Source organism: Taurulus bubalis, assembly GCF_910589615.1.
Source record: "Taurulus bubalis genome assembly, chromosome: 1".
Lineage (NCBI taxonomy): Eukaryota > Metazoa > Chordata > Actinopteri > Perciformes > Cottidae > Taurulus > Taurulus bubalis.
The window spans coordinates 26,564,516-26,581,356 of record NC_136589.1 but is presented as its reverse complement, the minus strand read 5'-3'; the positions used below and the strand labels follow the sequence as shown (position 1 = coordinate 26,581,356).

General features: G+C 41.7%; 1 protein-coding gene across 1 annotated transcript in view; it reads right to left on the bottom strand.

Annotated features, from left to right (window-relative positions):
- The window catches only part of LOC306741892 (receptor-type tyrosine-protein phosphatase mu), a gene marked incomplete at its 5' end in the record, with an annotated part of 140,768 nt that extends 127,219 nt beyond the window's left edge, over positions 1 to 13,549 (bottom strand). The window contains one exon of the mRNA XM_079224225.1: positions 13,477 to 13,549. Within this exon, the coding sequence (XP_079080351.1) occupies positions 13,477 to 13,549 (73 nt within the window). The remainder of the gene's footprint in view (positions 1 to 13,476) is intronic.
- Positions 13,550 to 16,841: the final 3,292 nt, after the last annotated feature.

The window sequence follows — 16,841 nt, the reverse complement described above, 5'->3', positions numbered from 1 at the left end:
TGTAATATGACAACTACACATGATTTTTGAATAGAATTTGGAGGAGGAAAAAACCTAATTTTTATAGGAAGGAGTTGAGTGGAGTGTGTTCCTTGATGAATGCACTGCTGGAGCTGCAGCAGTACACTTGGGCATATGAAATTAGGAACCGTCAAAGTAAAATCACGTAATTATCTTGGAGAAAATTAATGTGCGTGAATGCATTTACAAAAATGAATAAGACTAATCCTAAACTATCTTTTTTTTAGTCAGGTGCTCCTGGAAAAGCTGGACAATCTCTGGGGGATTCCTTCAATTAAAAACGGGACACTAAAGCTCAAACCTGGTTATTTTAAATCTCACCCCACCTTCGTTTCATCTTAAAGCCAAAATCGCAGCTTTTTCTGTTGTCACTGCCGAAGAAGGCGCTAATTACAACTCATACATAATCTTTTATGTAAATGTTTTAGCCTTCTTTGATCTCCCCATGTAGTCGAGGACAGCCAGATCACAGACTTGGGCTAGATCTGTCACAGAGGGAGAGAAGTGAAGTAGAAGGAAATCTGATTTGTTTTGGTGTTTGTCAGCCCAAGAGCACAGAGGATGTTTGATCAGGTCATTACATGTACGGGTCTAAAACAACATGGTCAAAGCACCCAGCTCTTTCATCGCGATCTTATGGGAGATGCGAGCTTAGCCTTAGATGTGAACCAGTGAAGATAGAGGATAGGCAGGGATTTGAACACCTTTTAGTCTCTGGATTAATCTTTCTTAAGCTGCAAACCAATCGCTTCTTTACACAGTTCTTTAACTTAATGAAACGCTGGCAATATGTTAGAGCAAGTCATTTTTCATAATGAACTTTTAAATGGCTTGTATAATTCTAAATTCCAATGACAGATAATGATTGGTGCTAGAAATAAATGGGGCGAGTAGGGGCCATCAGTATGAGACCAGCTGAGCAACACGACTCATACTGTACCTCATTTGCTATTACTCAAACATAACATTGGAGTAGCCCCCTGTGGTCCTTTCTTCCATCAACACAGCTGGGGGCATGACAGATAGAGGCCGGCTGTACATTACCCCCCTCCAACAGAGAAAGGTCAGCTCGGACACCCCCAGAAGGAGCCCTCAAGCTCTGGTGGACATGAGGAAGCCAAACTGGCTTTCTATGAGGCCGGAGGTTCAGGCAGCCAGCCCAGAGCAAGGCAGGAAGAACTACTGACAACCTCGGGCACCATCATCCAGTCCATGCTCAAAGGGTTGGTTAACCCAAATTACAAACGACTCATACTAACTCACTAACCCATAGCGATGTCTAAGTGTGCAGATATGTACGTGGGTTTTTGTAATCTCAAAATATCTGTGATATTTCTGCAGCGTTCATGTAACTCTTGATAGATTGGCAGAGCACTAGCATTAGCCACTATACATTATCAGCTATACAAAACTAAATATGGCTGTATTAAATTGAGTAAGGGTGCATATTGTTTGATTTGAGAATTTGTGTGATTTTCTTTCTTCCAAAGGTAGTCTCCCTTTACGGCCTATTGGCTTTTGTTAAAAGCACAACTCACTTATTTATGTTCCCTATATACATGTGGAGCCATGATAAAAACTAAGCATCAAGAATAAAAGAGGCCATGGTTCATCCTCGCAAAATCTAGCTCTTTGAACGTAAGAGCAAAAGAGAAAGACTTGCCAAGGTATAATAAAAAGGAGAAAATGGAAAAGGAAACTCTGCTGAGTAGAAAACACCGTTACCAGAGGCTATCATCGGTCGACCAGCGGGGAGTTTTGCATTTGCAGGATTTTGTTAAGAAAAGTGTAGGTGTTCCCTCCTTCTGTGTGTACTACAAATGAACATGACAGACTTAATTTAGTGGTGCGAGGGCCGGACCCGCTGTCTTCTCCTTTCGTCTGGCCAGTCTGGTTGCTGCCTTTCTCATTCCCTCACACTACGGTGTCACCAATTAGCCAGGGCCCAGATTTCATTAAGGCATCGCTATGCCGCCTGCCGCCTTCTGTCACATCCCTGATAATAAGCCTGAGACGGGTCCGCTATCTGACACACAGGGAGGAAGGAGGAAACCACAGCGCACAGACAAAAGATTCCAACACTGACTATGTGCGACAACACACATCGAACTGCACACTTGTGGACCGTCAAGACACACACACACACACACACACACACACACACACACACACACACACACACACACATGCTATACAGACACAGGCTACGTGTTTATGTGCACAAACGCCTCCACACTCGCACGGACGCAGCTGATCTGTCAACGCTTGAGCGTCTTTTGTTCAGATAATTATAGAAATGAAGGCTGAATGATGAAATGTAGTATGTTAGGAAGAGGGGGGGAAACCGGAAGAAAATTCACCGTTAATCTCAAACCAAAGTCATGGCAACTCTGCTATTGTACTGCACAAATCAATTACTTTATTTTTTATAGCGCCCCTGTTGAGGTTCCAAGCGAGCTGAGCCGATACTAGAAGGTGGAGTTTAAACACTGCAGACCATTGCTTGGTCAGAGAAAACCGTCATTAGTGCAACAAACCCGCCATTTCTAACTAGTCAAGCTACCTTCAATGGCTGCATTCTTTTGCAAAACCTTGCCTTACAATTGCTGAAGTGCAGACGTTTTGTTGCGGATGAACTATCGGATTAGCGACGTTGTCGAGGCAGTGTCGCGCGGCCTCGCTATGGTGATCATCAGAGAATCCCGCCTCCACTGTCTGCTGTGGAAAACGAAATAATGAAAAGGACCCACCGAAAGTGAGTTGAGTCAATTCAAGGTAACCCACTCAGTGGAAAGAAAGCAGGCATATGTTTTGGTCGGGATATCGCTTAAAAAAATATTCAACACTAGGGAAAATTAATACCAGAGTTTTGGATACTAACATGGCGTCCTTTACACATGAACCTCAACTGGATGGACAATGTTGTGCATTTTGGTGCTATACACACATCTCTCAGTGCCAAAAAGGTGCAATGCCCAGCCCTAATTATGTTCACACTTTTCCCAGTATTTTTGAGTCCAGTCTCACTACAGCCTACTGTACACTGAGCTGTTTCCTCTGTTTCCTTTTCTGTCATCCCAGCACAGCATTCTAGCCATGGCAATGCTATTCTGACAGTTTGAAGAAAGCACAGCTGGGGTGATGCCGGGGTGAGGTTTTCCCCAGGGAAAGTAACCTGGTGGGTTGAAGGGGAGAGATTTTCAGACACACAGGTGCTGTTGAATATTAGTATCACGGCGAGAAGTCTGGGCTCATGTGAGTGAATTATTCATCCTCTGAACCCAGCCCGTGTGCCTCTGCCTCACGAAGCCACTGCAATCTTGATCAGCACTGTTTGATGCTGCCGCGACTTCCCAAAGACTATATAAGGCTGTGGAGCAACACTGGCATGTCCGAGGGGGGCATGGGTGTATCAAATTCACAGATATTAACACTTAATTCTGCTCACGTTCATGTGTTGAGTAAAGTCTTTCCTACGGTTTGCTTAAAAGAAGATATATGCAGCGATATGCAGTCCACTGATGTCAGTCTCAAGTAAAGTGAAGTACTACATGGCTTATTAAAAATAAAAATACCTTCAAGACTGTGACATGCTTGAAGACAACAAATTATTTAATTAATAAATAATATGATTTAAGTTGCAAGGCTGACATGGACATGAGTAGGATGAATATCAAATCTGGCACTGAAATTATTATTTTTGGCTTCAACAAATGTGTTGCAGAAGAGAGGGTAATACTTACACAGTATGTAGCCGTGCTTGCTATCAAAGGAAACACAAGATATGTGCTAAATTACTCGAAAATATAGACCTAAGTGGCGAAATATTTTTTTAATTATTTGTTTCATTGTGCAGAGAAAGAGAAAATCTGATGCAACACTTCAAGACCTCACATTCGTTGGCTCCAGAAAAACCTAGCAAAAAAGTTCACGAGTCAATTTTACCCTCAAACTGGCCAATCAAAGCGTAGCATCGTCCACCTCTGATTGACGGTCCACCAACTCTCACGCAATCGTTTCAGATTTTTTTTATTTTAAGGCTGATTTTGTAGATTTTAAGTTTGCTAGTTACAGTTAAACGTTGTCTAATATGGATACTCGTTACTTGGAGAGTTTATAAGGAAGTATACGTTTTTCTAAAATGTTACGTTCCGTCAAATGCATATATAGACCCTTCTTTCTGCTTCTCTGAAATTACTTTTTACCAAACATTAGATGATATAGATCCAGGGAGTGCAGTTAGTGACAGTGTGTGCTCCATGGAAGCTCTGACACCTTGACGGAGAAGCAGAAGGGGCGGGGCTTAGCCAAGGATTGAGTTGTAGGAAGAAAATGGTAAATTGCAATTGAAGTACAGTGGCAAATGCCATGATAAGCAATAGAAATTGAAGTAACGTTGCACAAAGAAATATGTAGGTGTAGTAGTTGAAGGCTCCATTGTTTTTCTTTTGTTTTATGTTAGCTAGCATCATGCTAACCAACATCTAGTAATTCTCACCACTTTGAGTAAATGTTTATTTAACGTTTGGTTAAACAAATTTATGTGGTGACAAAACAGAACACCTGAAAAAAAAATTCATGGTGTGAATATTTTTTTTCTTCTTGTTCCTGACTCATTTTTTAAATGTCTCTACTGCCTACCTTCAGCTGGGATCCTATTATGAATAATGCCCCATTTAGAGATCTGGGAACGGCAATAGGGAAATTCTCCGTTAGCCCTGGGACTTGCTCTAAGACTTAGTAGGACAGGGAAAAGATATGTTTGCATTATAGTCAAACCATCGCTTCAGCAGTGGGTAATGATATTCACAAACGTTACAGAAAGATATTCACATAGTATTCAGAGTGTTTCAATTGTAGTTGTTGAGGCTATATGGGACAGAAAGACAAAATGGACAAACTGATTTAAAAGTAGAAATCAAATAAAGTAAGATTTCACTTTAAATGAAATATACAAAACCAATTAATTATGTCCTAACTGGTTTTAATGGAGTGCTATTTGCCATGATACAGTAAGCGACACTGTGGCAGGGCTGATGATAACGTGGCTAAAAAAACAACTAATGCTAGAGGCTTTCCACATTAATTATTCGTTTGCCCTGATACCAATAAGTCTCTGAGACGTCACATCCAACTGAATTCATCCTCCCGGCCGCCAGCGAACTATCATTATAATCAACTTGTCAGACTTTCACCAGTTTGTTTATTCAGATGCGCATTATTCCAAAAACATGCGTTTTCAACGTAGTTTCCGTTTGCAATGCAGAGATGCAGCCGCACTTCTAATGACTCCTGTGCCCTGTAATTTCTTTAGCGTGACAAACTCTGATTACAGGGTAGGAGTCGAGCTTCAAGCCAAGCATCATCTTTTCTAGTTATTGTTTTGTGTTTGCTCTGTCTTTAATACGGGCCCTGCAGCTGTGTGTCTCAATAGCTGTTTCGATGAAGTAGTGTTTAACACCAAAGTGATTTAGTACAACAGATCACTGCACTACAGCCCATGGCTACTGGTTTGCAATGCAAACTCAGACAAGCTGGCAAATTAAACAAGGGTCGTGTTAAAAACTGAGCTGACATCGGCGGAGCCAACTGACAGTCTTTCATAGTTGAAGGTCCAGCAGTTAGCCAAGTTGTCCCCAGAAGACTAATGCACTTGTCTCATGTCAGATTGTCGTGAGTTAACAGACAGGGACAAGCACGAGCGAGAATATAATTCATGTTGTGATAAGAAGTTTGCCACATCATTGAAAACTAAAATGGTGATTGACATCAAAAGGAAAGCACCGCTCCATCATCAGATAATTCCGTTCCCACAAGCTTCCCTCCAGATAACGGGGCATAAAGGGGCATTCACGTTAACATCCTCGTTTTCCAAATGTTCAGCAAGAGACAACGGACATCTTTTCTGCAACATCGTTCCCACCGTCTTATTTGCTCTCTTTCCCGCCACTTCTGAAGGCATGCACACCCCCCCTCTGGCTCCGACAGTGACCACCCCACACGATGTGGAGCGTACAGCAATGCCATTAAACCGCCCCCTGGGGAATCAGTCACGCAGAAGGTTCGAGCTTAGGGCCAATACAAAAGAGACCCATTTGAAACGGAGCCAAGCCCAGCCTGAGGAGGTCAGAGGGCAGTTTACAGAACAACAGTCTCTTATCGGCCGTATGCTTCCCCGAGGAGTCTCCACCGCAAACAGATAACAGCCTCCAAATAGGCGCCAGAGTGTGACCGATAGGAGCATAATCAGGTACATTCTGCTTTGGGAGGAAGTGGAGGACAACGGTGGATAATGGTGTACTAGGTTGTTAGTGGGGACATCATATGCAAGAGGGATACGGCTTCAGTAAAAACATATAGTTGATAAATATAATGTTGCTTCACTCTGCCTCCTCAAAAGGCCAGGAAAATGCGTACATGATAGTGAATGTTGGTTTCTTCTCGTCCTCATAACCCTTCTTCAACAGGACCACTGAGGCCTGATTCATCCTCAGGGATCGCTTCATTATTGAACAGTTAAATGGTCAATAGGTTCAGCCAAGGCAGCTTTTAGCACAAGGGCAAATAGACAGTGTAAAAGCCAATGCAAATAACTGGCACTCAAACAAGGCCTAATGCATTAATGACTGCATGACGTGTGCTAATGTGACGGCTACAGATTCAGACTGACAGTAATGGAGAATTTTGCCCCTGGTTATACTCATAAAGCCCGAATGGGGAGAGGAGGAGGAGGAACGTACACCTGCCTACTGCCTGAGCCTTGACAGAAGCCTAATAAATAACAGGAGACAAGGTGAAACAGCAGTGGTAGCCCCCACCTCCTCCTCTCACTGCAGCCACCTACACTACACCGCCAGTTGTGTGAGGAGCAGCCGCCTATGCAGACAGCTTTTTGGCATGAAACAGAGTCTCCTCCAAGTTAGCAAAGTGCATCTGTCCCGTGAAGGAGGCAACTTGAGTTATTCATGAAATTACACACAAAAACGTTGCACCTTTTAGCTACGTGACTCTGGCGTCAAAGCAGTGGCAGGAGTTTTATTTGACAAGACTTGAAATTAAAGCTTCATGCTCCAGGACCAGGCTGGATGCTCACCTGAACCAAATATCAAAGTGGGCTGTATCAGAATCAATTTCAGTCCAGTTACTAAACCCTTGGCTAGAGGCGACAATGCCGAATAGAAACTAGCTGATTGAACAGCAGCTTTTGAAAATAAGTGAGGTATGAGCTGGGGTCAGGGTCAATTCAATCCCAGTGTAAAACCATCGGTCATTGCCAGTCACTGGTCTCTGGTATAGATTTAATTATAAGGATAGCAGGAGCTTTTCAAATAAAAAATAAAAATCCTTCCTTTTTAAACATCTTGAATAAAAGTGAGCTGCCATCCACCATGGCATGCAGATGTAAGGCCCAACAATCAATAGAGCAGAAACGCTGTAATGATGTAAAACTGCTTCTCCTGGTCCTCCCTCGTACCCTCCTCCTCCTCGTCACCATTAACAACAATTGAGACCCTTGGAGCATTAATTAGTGAAATTTTCCTGGGTGCCCTGACTCTCTGAGCCACCTTCAACGAATGCAGACTTGGGTAAACATGATCTGCTGCATAGTAAGTTGTTGTTTTTCTACCGAGGGTTGTTGTTTTTTTTGTTTTTTTGACATGGTGATGAGATCACAGAATTGTTCAAGCATGCCTTACACACACACACACACACACACACACACACACACACACACACACACACACACACACACACACACACACACACACACAAACACTTCCTCTCTCTTACAAACACTCCCGTCTCTGTCTCTCACTCTCTCTTCATTAGGCAGCCCCTGCACTGGCCTGTGTGTGATTCATTAGCTTTTATCCTCTTCATTTGAAGAAGGAGCTGTGTATAATTAGAGCATCTCTGTTTGTCCAGCCTCCTTCACACAGTCACATCTCAAGGCCAATTATCATTCCATTGCAGAGCTCCCGGATAACATAGCCACATCAGCCGCCTTGAGAACCAACTTCAAACTATTACTGCCTCTCAAGAATGTAAATAAAATCACTTGCAAATCAACAGCTAATGATTGAATGTGGAGTGGCACTCAAGGGATATGAAGATGATAAACCATATTGGTAAGCCGCTGGATTCGCAGATTTGAAGTGCCTGCGATAGGCCAGCACTTAACTTAATTCCTATACTTACAGTGCAGTCTTTGAGGGTTTGGGACAGTCACATGTTTTTTGTTGTTGTGTCGACTCCGTATTCACGTACTTTAAACGCACAAGTCATTGTTTTATTTCAAAGTACTGACATTTAATCTCTTTGCTGAACAGTTGCCATTTCAGTTGCCATTTCATACAAAGCCCTCCAATCTTAAGACAGTGCAGCAGAGCAACGATCTCAGAACATAGAGTGAAAGCTCCCAAAGAGGTTTTCATGGTCAACAGTGTGATGTTGTTTACAGGACAGTCATCTGACTGTCTAAATGATCATGTGTTGGACTCGCTGGAGACCGGAGTGTCAGCTGATGCTTGGGGGTCATTGCTCAGAAAGGATTCAACACCGAATAGCAAAGGCAGACGCCGTGTTGGTCGAGCTCCCAGAATTAAAGAATCTAACCAGAACAAAGTGGCATTTATAGGCAAGTTTACGTGCTGTTTAATGTGCTGCAGCCGAGCATCGAATTAGCTAATTACTAGCCAATTGCTTTCCGTGCCCTAAAACGGGCTCTAAAAGGGCTGCTCTCTGTGCAGTGTTCATCTGATGAAGATGGTAACACCTCCACATTAAAGCTGAGCGTTGGGACAAACTCATAGTCCATTTTAAATCCCCAAAATGTGTGACTGTGCAAATAGACTGCACTTCCTGTGACCTTCTTAAGCCAACCCATAATACCACTTAAATGTTTTCACAGAAGGGAAATACTATTTATGAAGTAAAAAAATGTCACAATGTGACGTAAATGTGCAAAATACATCACTTGTTTCTCAAAAAATCATACTGATCCTCGAATGTACACACAAACCATTATGCACCATTTAAAGTGTTACAAACTGGGTCTATAATAAACGTTTGAAGAGGACATATTCGGTCCTGATTTAATCTCTACATTAGTTGTGTTACCTGATGCCTAAATTAATGGAAAGTTCATCCTTGGTTGCTCTTGCATCGCTATGCATCATCGATTTGTGATGTTAACGGTGTCTCTGTAGTTATTTTGTGATGAAATGCTGTTTACTTTTTTCGACTTTTCCTCAACCTCCCTTATCTCCTACTTCAGTTACGGATTTCCTACATTTCCAAGAATGCCTCGTGGCAACTTCCAGGAAACAGATGCTGACTTCTCCCATTGAGACAAAGCTGAATAATGCGTCAAGCTGTGCGCCCTTCGCTAAGAATGCAAAATGTTTTCTTATTCTGTTATAATAAGTCTAATGAGGATAGCAAATCATTAGATATCTTCCTCTTATATGATGGATTAAAAAAAATTAAAAATGCGTTCTTGTTCTTTGATTTTGAAGGACACCAGTTTCTGACTGATGCTTCTGATAGCTGATTATTATTTAATTTTTTTGCAATGTGTATGGTCTGGAAGTATCTTGATGTGATATTATGTTGCATAAAATAAATGTTTAACCCCAAAAAAACGAATGGACTTACATCACTGACAGTTTTGTTTCGTGTTATTAAGCGTGTGTTATTGAGTGTAAAACTAAGATGCACATTTATTGACAAGCCATACAATGTAATGTACCAAGACCCAATAACGTGTTGTGTATGGACAACACACCTGTCAGGCTAGTCACTTCAAACGAATGGTCTCAACTCAATATTTTCAAGTTCCTAAATTTTAGTTTTTAAAGTGCCCCCCCTCCCCCCTTGTCTACCAGCTGTGATCAGTCTTAAGACAGCCCTGCTGACAAACTCAGCAGACCCTTTTCGAGGAACTCACACATGTACCCGCAGTGTTTGAACAGCTTCAGTAAATCCATGTTTCCACCGCATTCATTATCCTCATAATAAAAGTGTCTGAAAAGCAAAGTTACAGAAGAATGTAGACACCTCACTTTCTGCTTTGTACTATCATCAATCACCATAGAGCTTTTTTTTCCCCCTCCTCCAATATTGGTTGAAGCCACCGAGAAATAAATAAATAAATAAATAACATGCATATTTAATTTCATTCTCCACTGGCTCACACAAAGGAAACTGCCACCCTTCAGGACACCTTTTGGAAAAGTCTCTATTAAATCTGAGTCAGCAGGGAGAAGAGAACGGAGAAAAAAGAAACATTTCATGAGTGAAAAACTATCTAAATTATTGCCAAACTTCAAATGAAGTGCCGTTTATCTTCCCAAGCAGGCAATGTATTGTTTTACTCCTTAGTCACAGCTTGGATGGCAATCAGGATCGGTCAACCAGGACGCTATCAGCAGCAGTCACTTTGCAATGACAAACTACAGCTCTACACACCAAGCGTGGGCATTATTCTCCACACACGGCTCACCCCTATCAGAAAACAAGGCAGGTTTTATGGCTGCTGGAAAAGGTGGTAAACATAACAAAGCGCACAGCTCCCTGAAATTTAATGTGCTCGGGCAAAAGACAGAGTATAGATATCAAAGGCCAGACCTTCTAGAAAGAAAAAAAACTGTCCTCATAATGTAGAAAACAGAAGCACTGGCCATACACAACAAGTGATTTATAGTGTTGCTGTTTTTTTATTTTTGCTTTCTCTCTGATCCTGGAGCATCCAGTGGGCATTGTGAATGCAACAGGGAGGGGAGAAAAAGAAAAAAAGAAAGAGCAGTTCATCTCTACCATGCCACTGGGAGGAGACATGCAGGTGCATAAACAAGCTCACGAAGGAAGCAGATGAAACTCATACAGAGTGATCCTGATTATGGAGTTTTTTATGTGGAAATTAAAAGACCTCCAAAGGACTGTTTCTCTGCGATCGAATTGAAGCTCCGCATTCACGGCACACTGAAGTAGACTGGTACTCTGGTTACCTGTGTGATCTAATTATCACATGAGCTGTTATCACATACTCTCCATAACAAATGACTTGAGCCACATGCACAGGCTCACATTTAGCCTCTCCATCCGTGTGTGGCTAATCCGTCACCTCGCCAGAGAGAGCAACACACATCCAATTGATTTTCTCCTGGTTTACATATTTACACACACACTCATGCAATTAGGAGCACATTTATCGATGATTTCGGCCCCACTGGGAGCCCTACAGTGCAGCCCACTCCAATAAATCTCCCAGTCCCGAGGCTGCCAGCGAGAAAGACTGATGAACCTCACACAAAAATGGACTGGGAATACTTTAGGCTGCAGGGCAAGAGAGTTCTCAGTCACTAAAATTGACCCCCAGCAATCATACTACTTGATTAAAACAGTTAATTTATGATAAAACCATTTAATACATCTTCTGTAGGTCTCTCTTCTATATATATGCCATATAGGGCTATAGGGCTATATGCCTATATGAAAACATCACAGATATGAATGGGAGCAGCTTGAAGATAGTGTGGACACATACACAAACACAAATGTAATTTTTCTAGCAGCTTAGTTGTTTTGTTTAATCAGACATGTGAGCAAACGGAAATTTTGACACAAATAAAAAGTGCATCTGAATTCTGATTGTGTGTGTCTGACTCGTGGTCCTCCGCTCGGAGCAGCTTGACTTCATCATATGGGTATCATATTATATGTGTGCCATGCTGCCCCCAGCAGGCTCTGCGAAAAATGCATCAGTTATCTGTTGAATCCCACGGCATCCATAACTGAAGCCACACGTCACAGAACAGCTTCACCACTCTCTCTCACACACACACACACACACACACACACACACACACACACACACACACACACACACACACACACACACACACACACACACACACACACACACACACACACACACCGCTTCCTCAGAGTCTCAGTAGAATAGAAAACAAAACACATTAAGATATGCGGCCACATTTGATCAAGTTTCTAAATGCAACTCTAATTGTATTGGCTGTATGGATCACCCTCAGACTGGACATTCATTGTCTCTATATTGATTGGCATGAATATAGGCTAATGCACCATTTTCCACGTAGATAATGCCCTTGTGGAGATAACAGAATGACCCCCTTAAGGGGCTAAATTAGAATATTGAGTCCCCCTGGGCCATTTACAGCCATTACACTGAAAGTGAAAGTATGCTCTATTATTTTAGTAATTCTAATAAGTCATATGATTGTATCATACTAATGAAAACTACTTGAATATACATGCAGCGAACAAAGTGAATCTTGCATGAATGACATAAATTTGAGTAGGAGTGTTGTGTTAGTAACTGGGGGAGGCCGGCATCAGAATTTAGACAATGAAACAACAAATCCATCAAATATTGCAGAGCAACTCTCAAAGAAATGAGACAAAGCAAACAATTTTGAGAGACAACCAAAAGCATGTCAGGGAAACAGTTCTATTCAAATAGAGACTTTTTACCAGTTAATTCAAATAGCTACAACATACAAAGTGCATGACATTAACCACCCATTATTTTCGGGCACTTAAAAGAAAAGAAAAAAGAAAGGGGAAATCAAAGAAATAAAAAATATGTGTCATATATAAACTACAGTAAAGGTGTATATTGCATTTGATATGATATATAGAAGTGGAATTAAGAGAGAAGATGAAAAACACTATGGATGAAGAAAGAAGAAAAAAGCCCACCAAATATAATGTATATTTTATGGAGTTAGCTACACGACAAAGTGACTGCAATGTCAACATGGTCGCTGGGACATTATGGATTAAGTTCAGAGTTGACGCTGAAACAATGACGGTTTAAGTCACGCTTGGCTAATCGCCTCTCCGCATACAACCACCAGCACACACGCAGCGACACTTCGGTGCGTGAATCCTTTGAGGTTAATCACATTAGACAGCATCTTATCACGATAAAGTTAGACGCAGACATTAAACTTGTGCTCGTGTTAAATAGCGGCATTGACAGCAGCGTAGCTGCTCCGGTGCCCGTAGCGCACCTGCTCGTTGCGCACAGCGGCACAGAAAGGTGAGAACAAACTGCTGCCGGTGAGAGGCAGACCTGCACAAATGTGAGCAAAATTAACGTTTTACGCTCATTTTGTCTCCAGAATGCCACCCTCGAGTAACTTGCGTTACTTTCCCGCCGGCACACATGCTCGCATTTACACCACACACATTAGACAAGGCTAATTAAAACCACAAAATACAAATGTGAACGCACAACCATTAGGTAAAAATAATAAAAAGCCTTGAAATTGCGAGTAAATTATCAGACAAAATAGTGCGCAAACTGACTTAAAGTGCCTTTCCCCCTCCACTTCGTCTCGCGGGTGAAGCATCAAACAGGACTGCGCATATGTTCTGGACGTGTAAACATGTCCAGGTAATCCTCCTTACCTTTAAAAACTTCCCCTCGTGCCGACAACAGCAGGGTAATTGCAGCAAACAAGCAATTGACAACTTTATCCATGTCGACAGCGCCGTCGCAGCGTTAACCCCCAGCCGCGGGGTTAACTGGCAACTCTTCTTTCTTTATGGCAACTTGAATCCTACCTATACTTTTAGGACTATCTAATCTAAAGTGTCTTCGGCCTGCCCTCGGTCCCTGGCGTGCTGTCGGGGTGTGAGAGGACACTGTCGCCTACACGGCTGCTCCTTGGCGGCTTGCTCCACACTTGGAGGAGGAATGTGTGAGTGAGTCTTGATTCCGGAATTACGCGTGGATTGAGAGGTCCGGCAGCTCCAGGAGCGCAGCGGCTGTGTGCGCGCCGTGTGCCCGGTAGAGGGCGCGCGTCAGCCCCGCCTGTGAGGAGAGAAGCCAGGCGGAGTTGTCACCTCCTCCTCCTGTGACTCTATTGGCGTTAGATGACATGACCGGCGGTGGAGAAGTTGGTGGAGGTGAAGTAGTGCAATTAACCCGAGCCATGGAAGAAGCCATCATTCATTTAAGGTAGTAATACATAATTGTTAGTCAGTGATATATCTTACAACAGCTTTAGATTGTCATAAAGTAATATCCAACATTAACAAAAAAATAAGAATTCTTATTTTCTTAGAAGTAATGGATAATTTTCTGTAGCAAAATTCTGATGATTATTCTAATTTCAGAATCAAGTTGGTAATCAATTCTCATTAAATTAGGGAATGGCATGACGTATCACAGGACCGAGCTGCCATCATATTTATGATACAAGAGTATCCAGAAACCACCGGCTGCCTTATTATTGTCTCTCAGGTTGATGACTATACTGTATATATAAACTATACTTCTCACTTGAGGTACCGATATGAATTATTTTTTTCAGAAAGTCATTATTTTGAATGTCAATTAATGATTGAATGAATCCCAATCTTCTGATGAAGATCATGTGATATGAAGAAAATGTAGCCTTTTTAATGCTCGACTTGACATCTTCATTTATTAAGATAATATTTCCTTTAAATCTTTTCCCAGATGGATTCTTAATCACAGTTCACCTTGTGTGTCCTTTTGGATTTAAATGCATGCATTGATCCTATTAGAGGGAAACTCAGGCCAACCTTCAAGAGTAGCTCAGTGGTTGACATGTCATAACAGAGCCACATTGTCACACACACACACACACACACACACACACACACACACACACACACACACACACACGCACACACACATGTCTTTCAGCTTCGATGAATCAATAATGAGGCCTTACTTTAATATATGCAAATATTTGTTCAAAATTAGTCTTATCTGAGACGGCAAGTGCAAACAACTGGAGGGTTTTCTCAGAGCAATGTCAAACAAAGGGATGGAGGAGCAACTAATGACAAAGTCAACCAATGCCATTCCCTTATTGTTTTTGCATGCATAAACACGCATGGTGATTTCACTTGTACCAGCAATTTTCATTACTAATTAAAATGCAGCCAAATTGACATAGGTCTACATTTAGCCTGAAAATGACCTTGTGTTGTCAAGGATATATGGCTCCAGTTGTTGTTTTTCTTCATGAGTTCACAAAACAATGGCTGAAGGATTTCATAGAAGTGCCACATGTTGTTTTTTGTGGTGTTTAGGTATTCTCTTGGCTGCAACAGTTATGTTGCCAAGAATGCATGAATGCCAGTCTGAGCCGAGCTGTCATGGGAATTGATGAGAATATAAACTCCTCCGATTGGATGGAGGAATGAATGGATAGCATCATTGTTTGCACTCGCCAATGCAGAGAGAGAGACAGAGAGAGAGAGAGAGAGAGAGAGAGAGAGAGAGAGAGAGAGAGAGTTTGTGAGTCAACACCAGCCATTGCGTTCCAAATACTTTTTATTTGTATTAATTTTAAACTGGATTTACATGTCAGGTTTATATAGGTTTTCATTAATACTACTGTCACTTGGAGAAGCCAAAGTTGGTCATTTGCCACAACTTTGATTATTCTAACACATATTCAATGCTTAGCTTTTCATCATTTTGCGTTTTGACCATTCATGCATTACTTTTAGCAACCTATTTCCACCATTATTTTCGTTAACTATTTCCACCATTATTTTTGCTAACCTTTTCCACCATTTATCCATTACTTTCGTGTACTTTTTCTAACCTTTATCAACCGCTTAGCCAACTACTTGGCTACTTTTTCTACTGCTTGTTAGTTACTTTTCAAGCCCTATCAATCACAACATGTAGTGTTCAGATGTTACAGTTTGTGGATATTTGATGTTTCAATCAAATCTTGATTTCCATTTTGTCAAAGCAATGGAGCTGCTGAAGTACTCTTGTGGTGGAATCAATGAACGACTTCATCTGTGATAGCAAAAACAAGCCCTGTGCCATGTAGCTGACACTTGTGTTTTTACCCAGTAACCTTTCACAAGCTTAGGCTACTTTCATCGCGCTCTCAAAGCAAGATACAAAAAGGCTATGACATTACACTGATTGGACAGAAAGGAAGGGGCTCCAAAATTGATGCCAGACCAGGATCAAAAGATTCCATATTTAGGCCTCAAAGGTTATTTCAGTGGTCGACAGTTTCAGTGACTCACTGTATTTCGGGAAAAAACATAATGTGCTGTTGAAGAGGTGATATTGACATTTCCTTGTGGAGAACCTCCGCCAGCCAAGGAAGATCCTGTCAGCCTTCGGCAAATCTATTCTCACCCATATTTCTCCCCGCAGGAACAGTTTGAATCAATTAAACATAAGAATGATGAGCTAAATAACATGTTGTAGTAATTGACATAATTGGCAGTATAATGCTGTTTGTCAATAATGCCAATCACCTCACCCTATGAGGAGTCTCAGTGTGACTGAATACATCACGAAACTTAAACTGCTTCCCATAGAAAGTCTTATTACGTTTCTTCTCATGTGGCTGCCAAACAGTAGTGATTTTAACATTTAAATCCATTTTGATTATCCCATGCCTTGATTGTCAAAAGTTCAATATGAGATTGATTAGCTGTCCCTCAATATGGGAAGTCACTGGCTGCTGGTGATGCTAAACTGTTTTCTAAGCTTTGGCTTATTAATGCAAAATGCCTTTGAATGAAGAACACGGGTGTCGATCTGTGCTCACCCAGTTGTTATATTTTGCACATTGTCTCATTATGAAGCAAAGTTATCGGAGCATGCAGCAATTAAATAGGATCAGCAAATCCTACAAAGCCTGCTCAGTGCAGTCATGGGTGATCCCTGGTGTACAGTTGACCACTAGTGAGAAACGTTCAGTGGAATGAGGTGGATCGCCAGAATGCAAAGATTAATTTTAATAATTGGCATAGAAGGT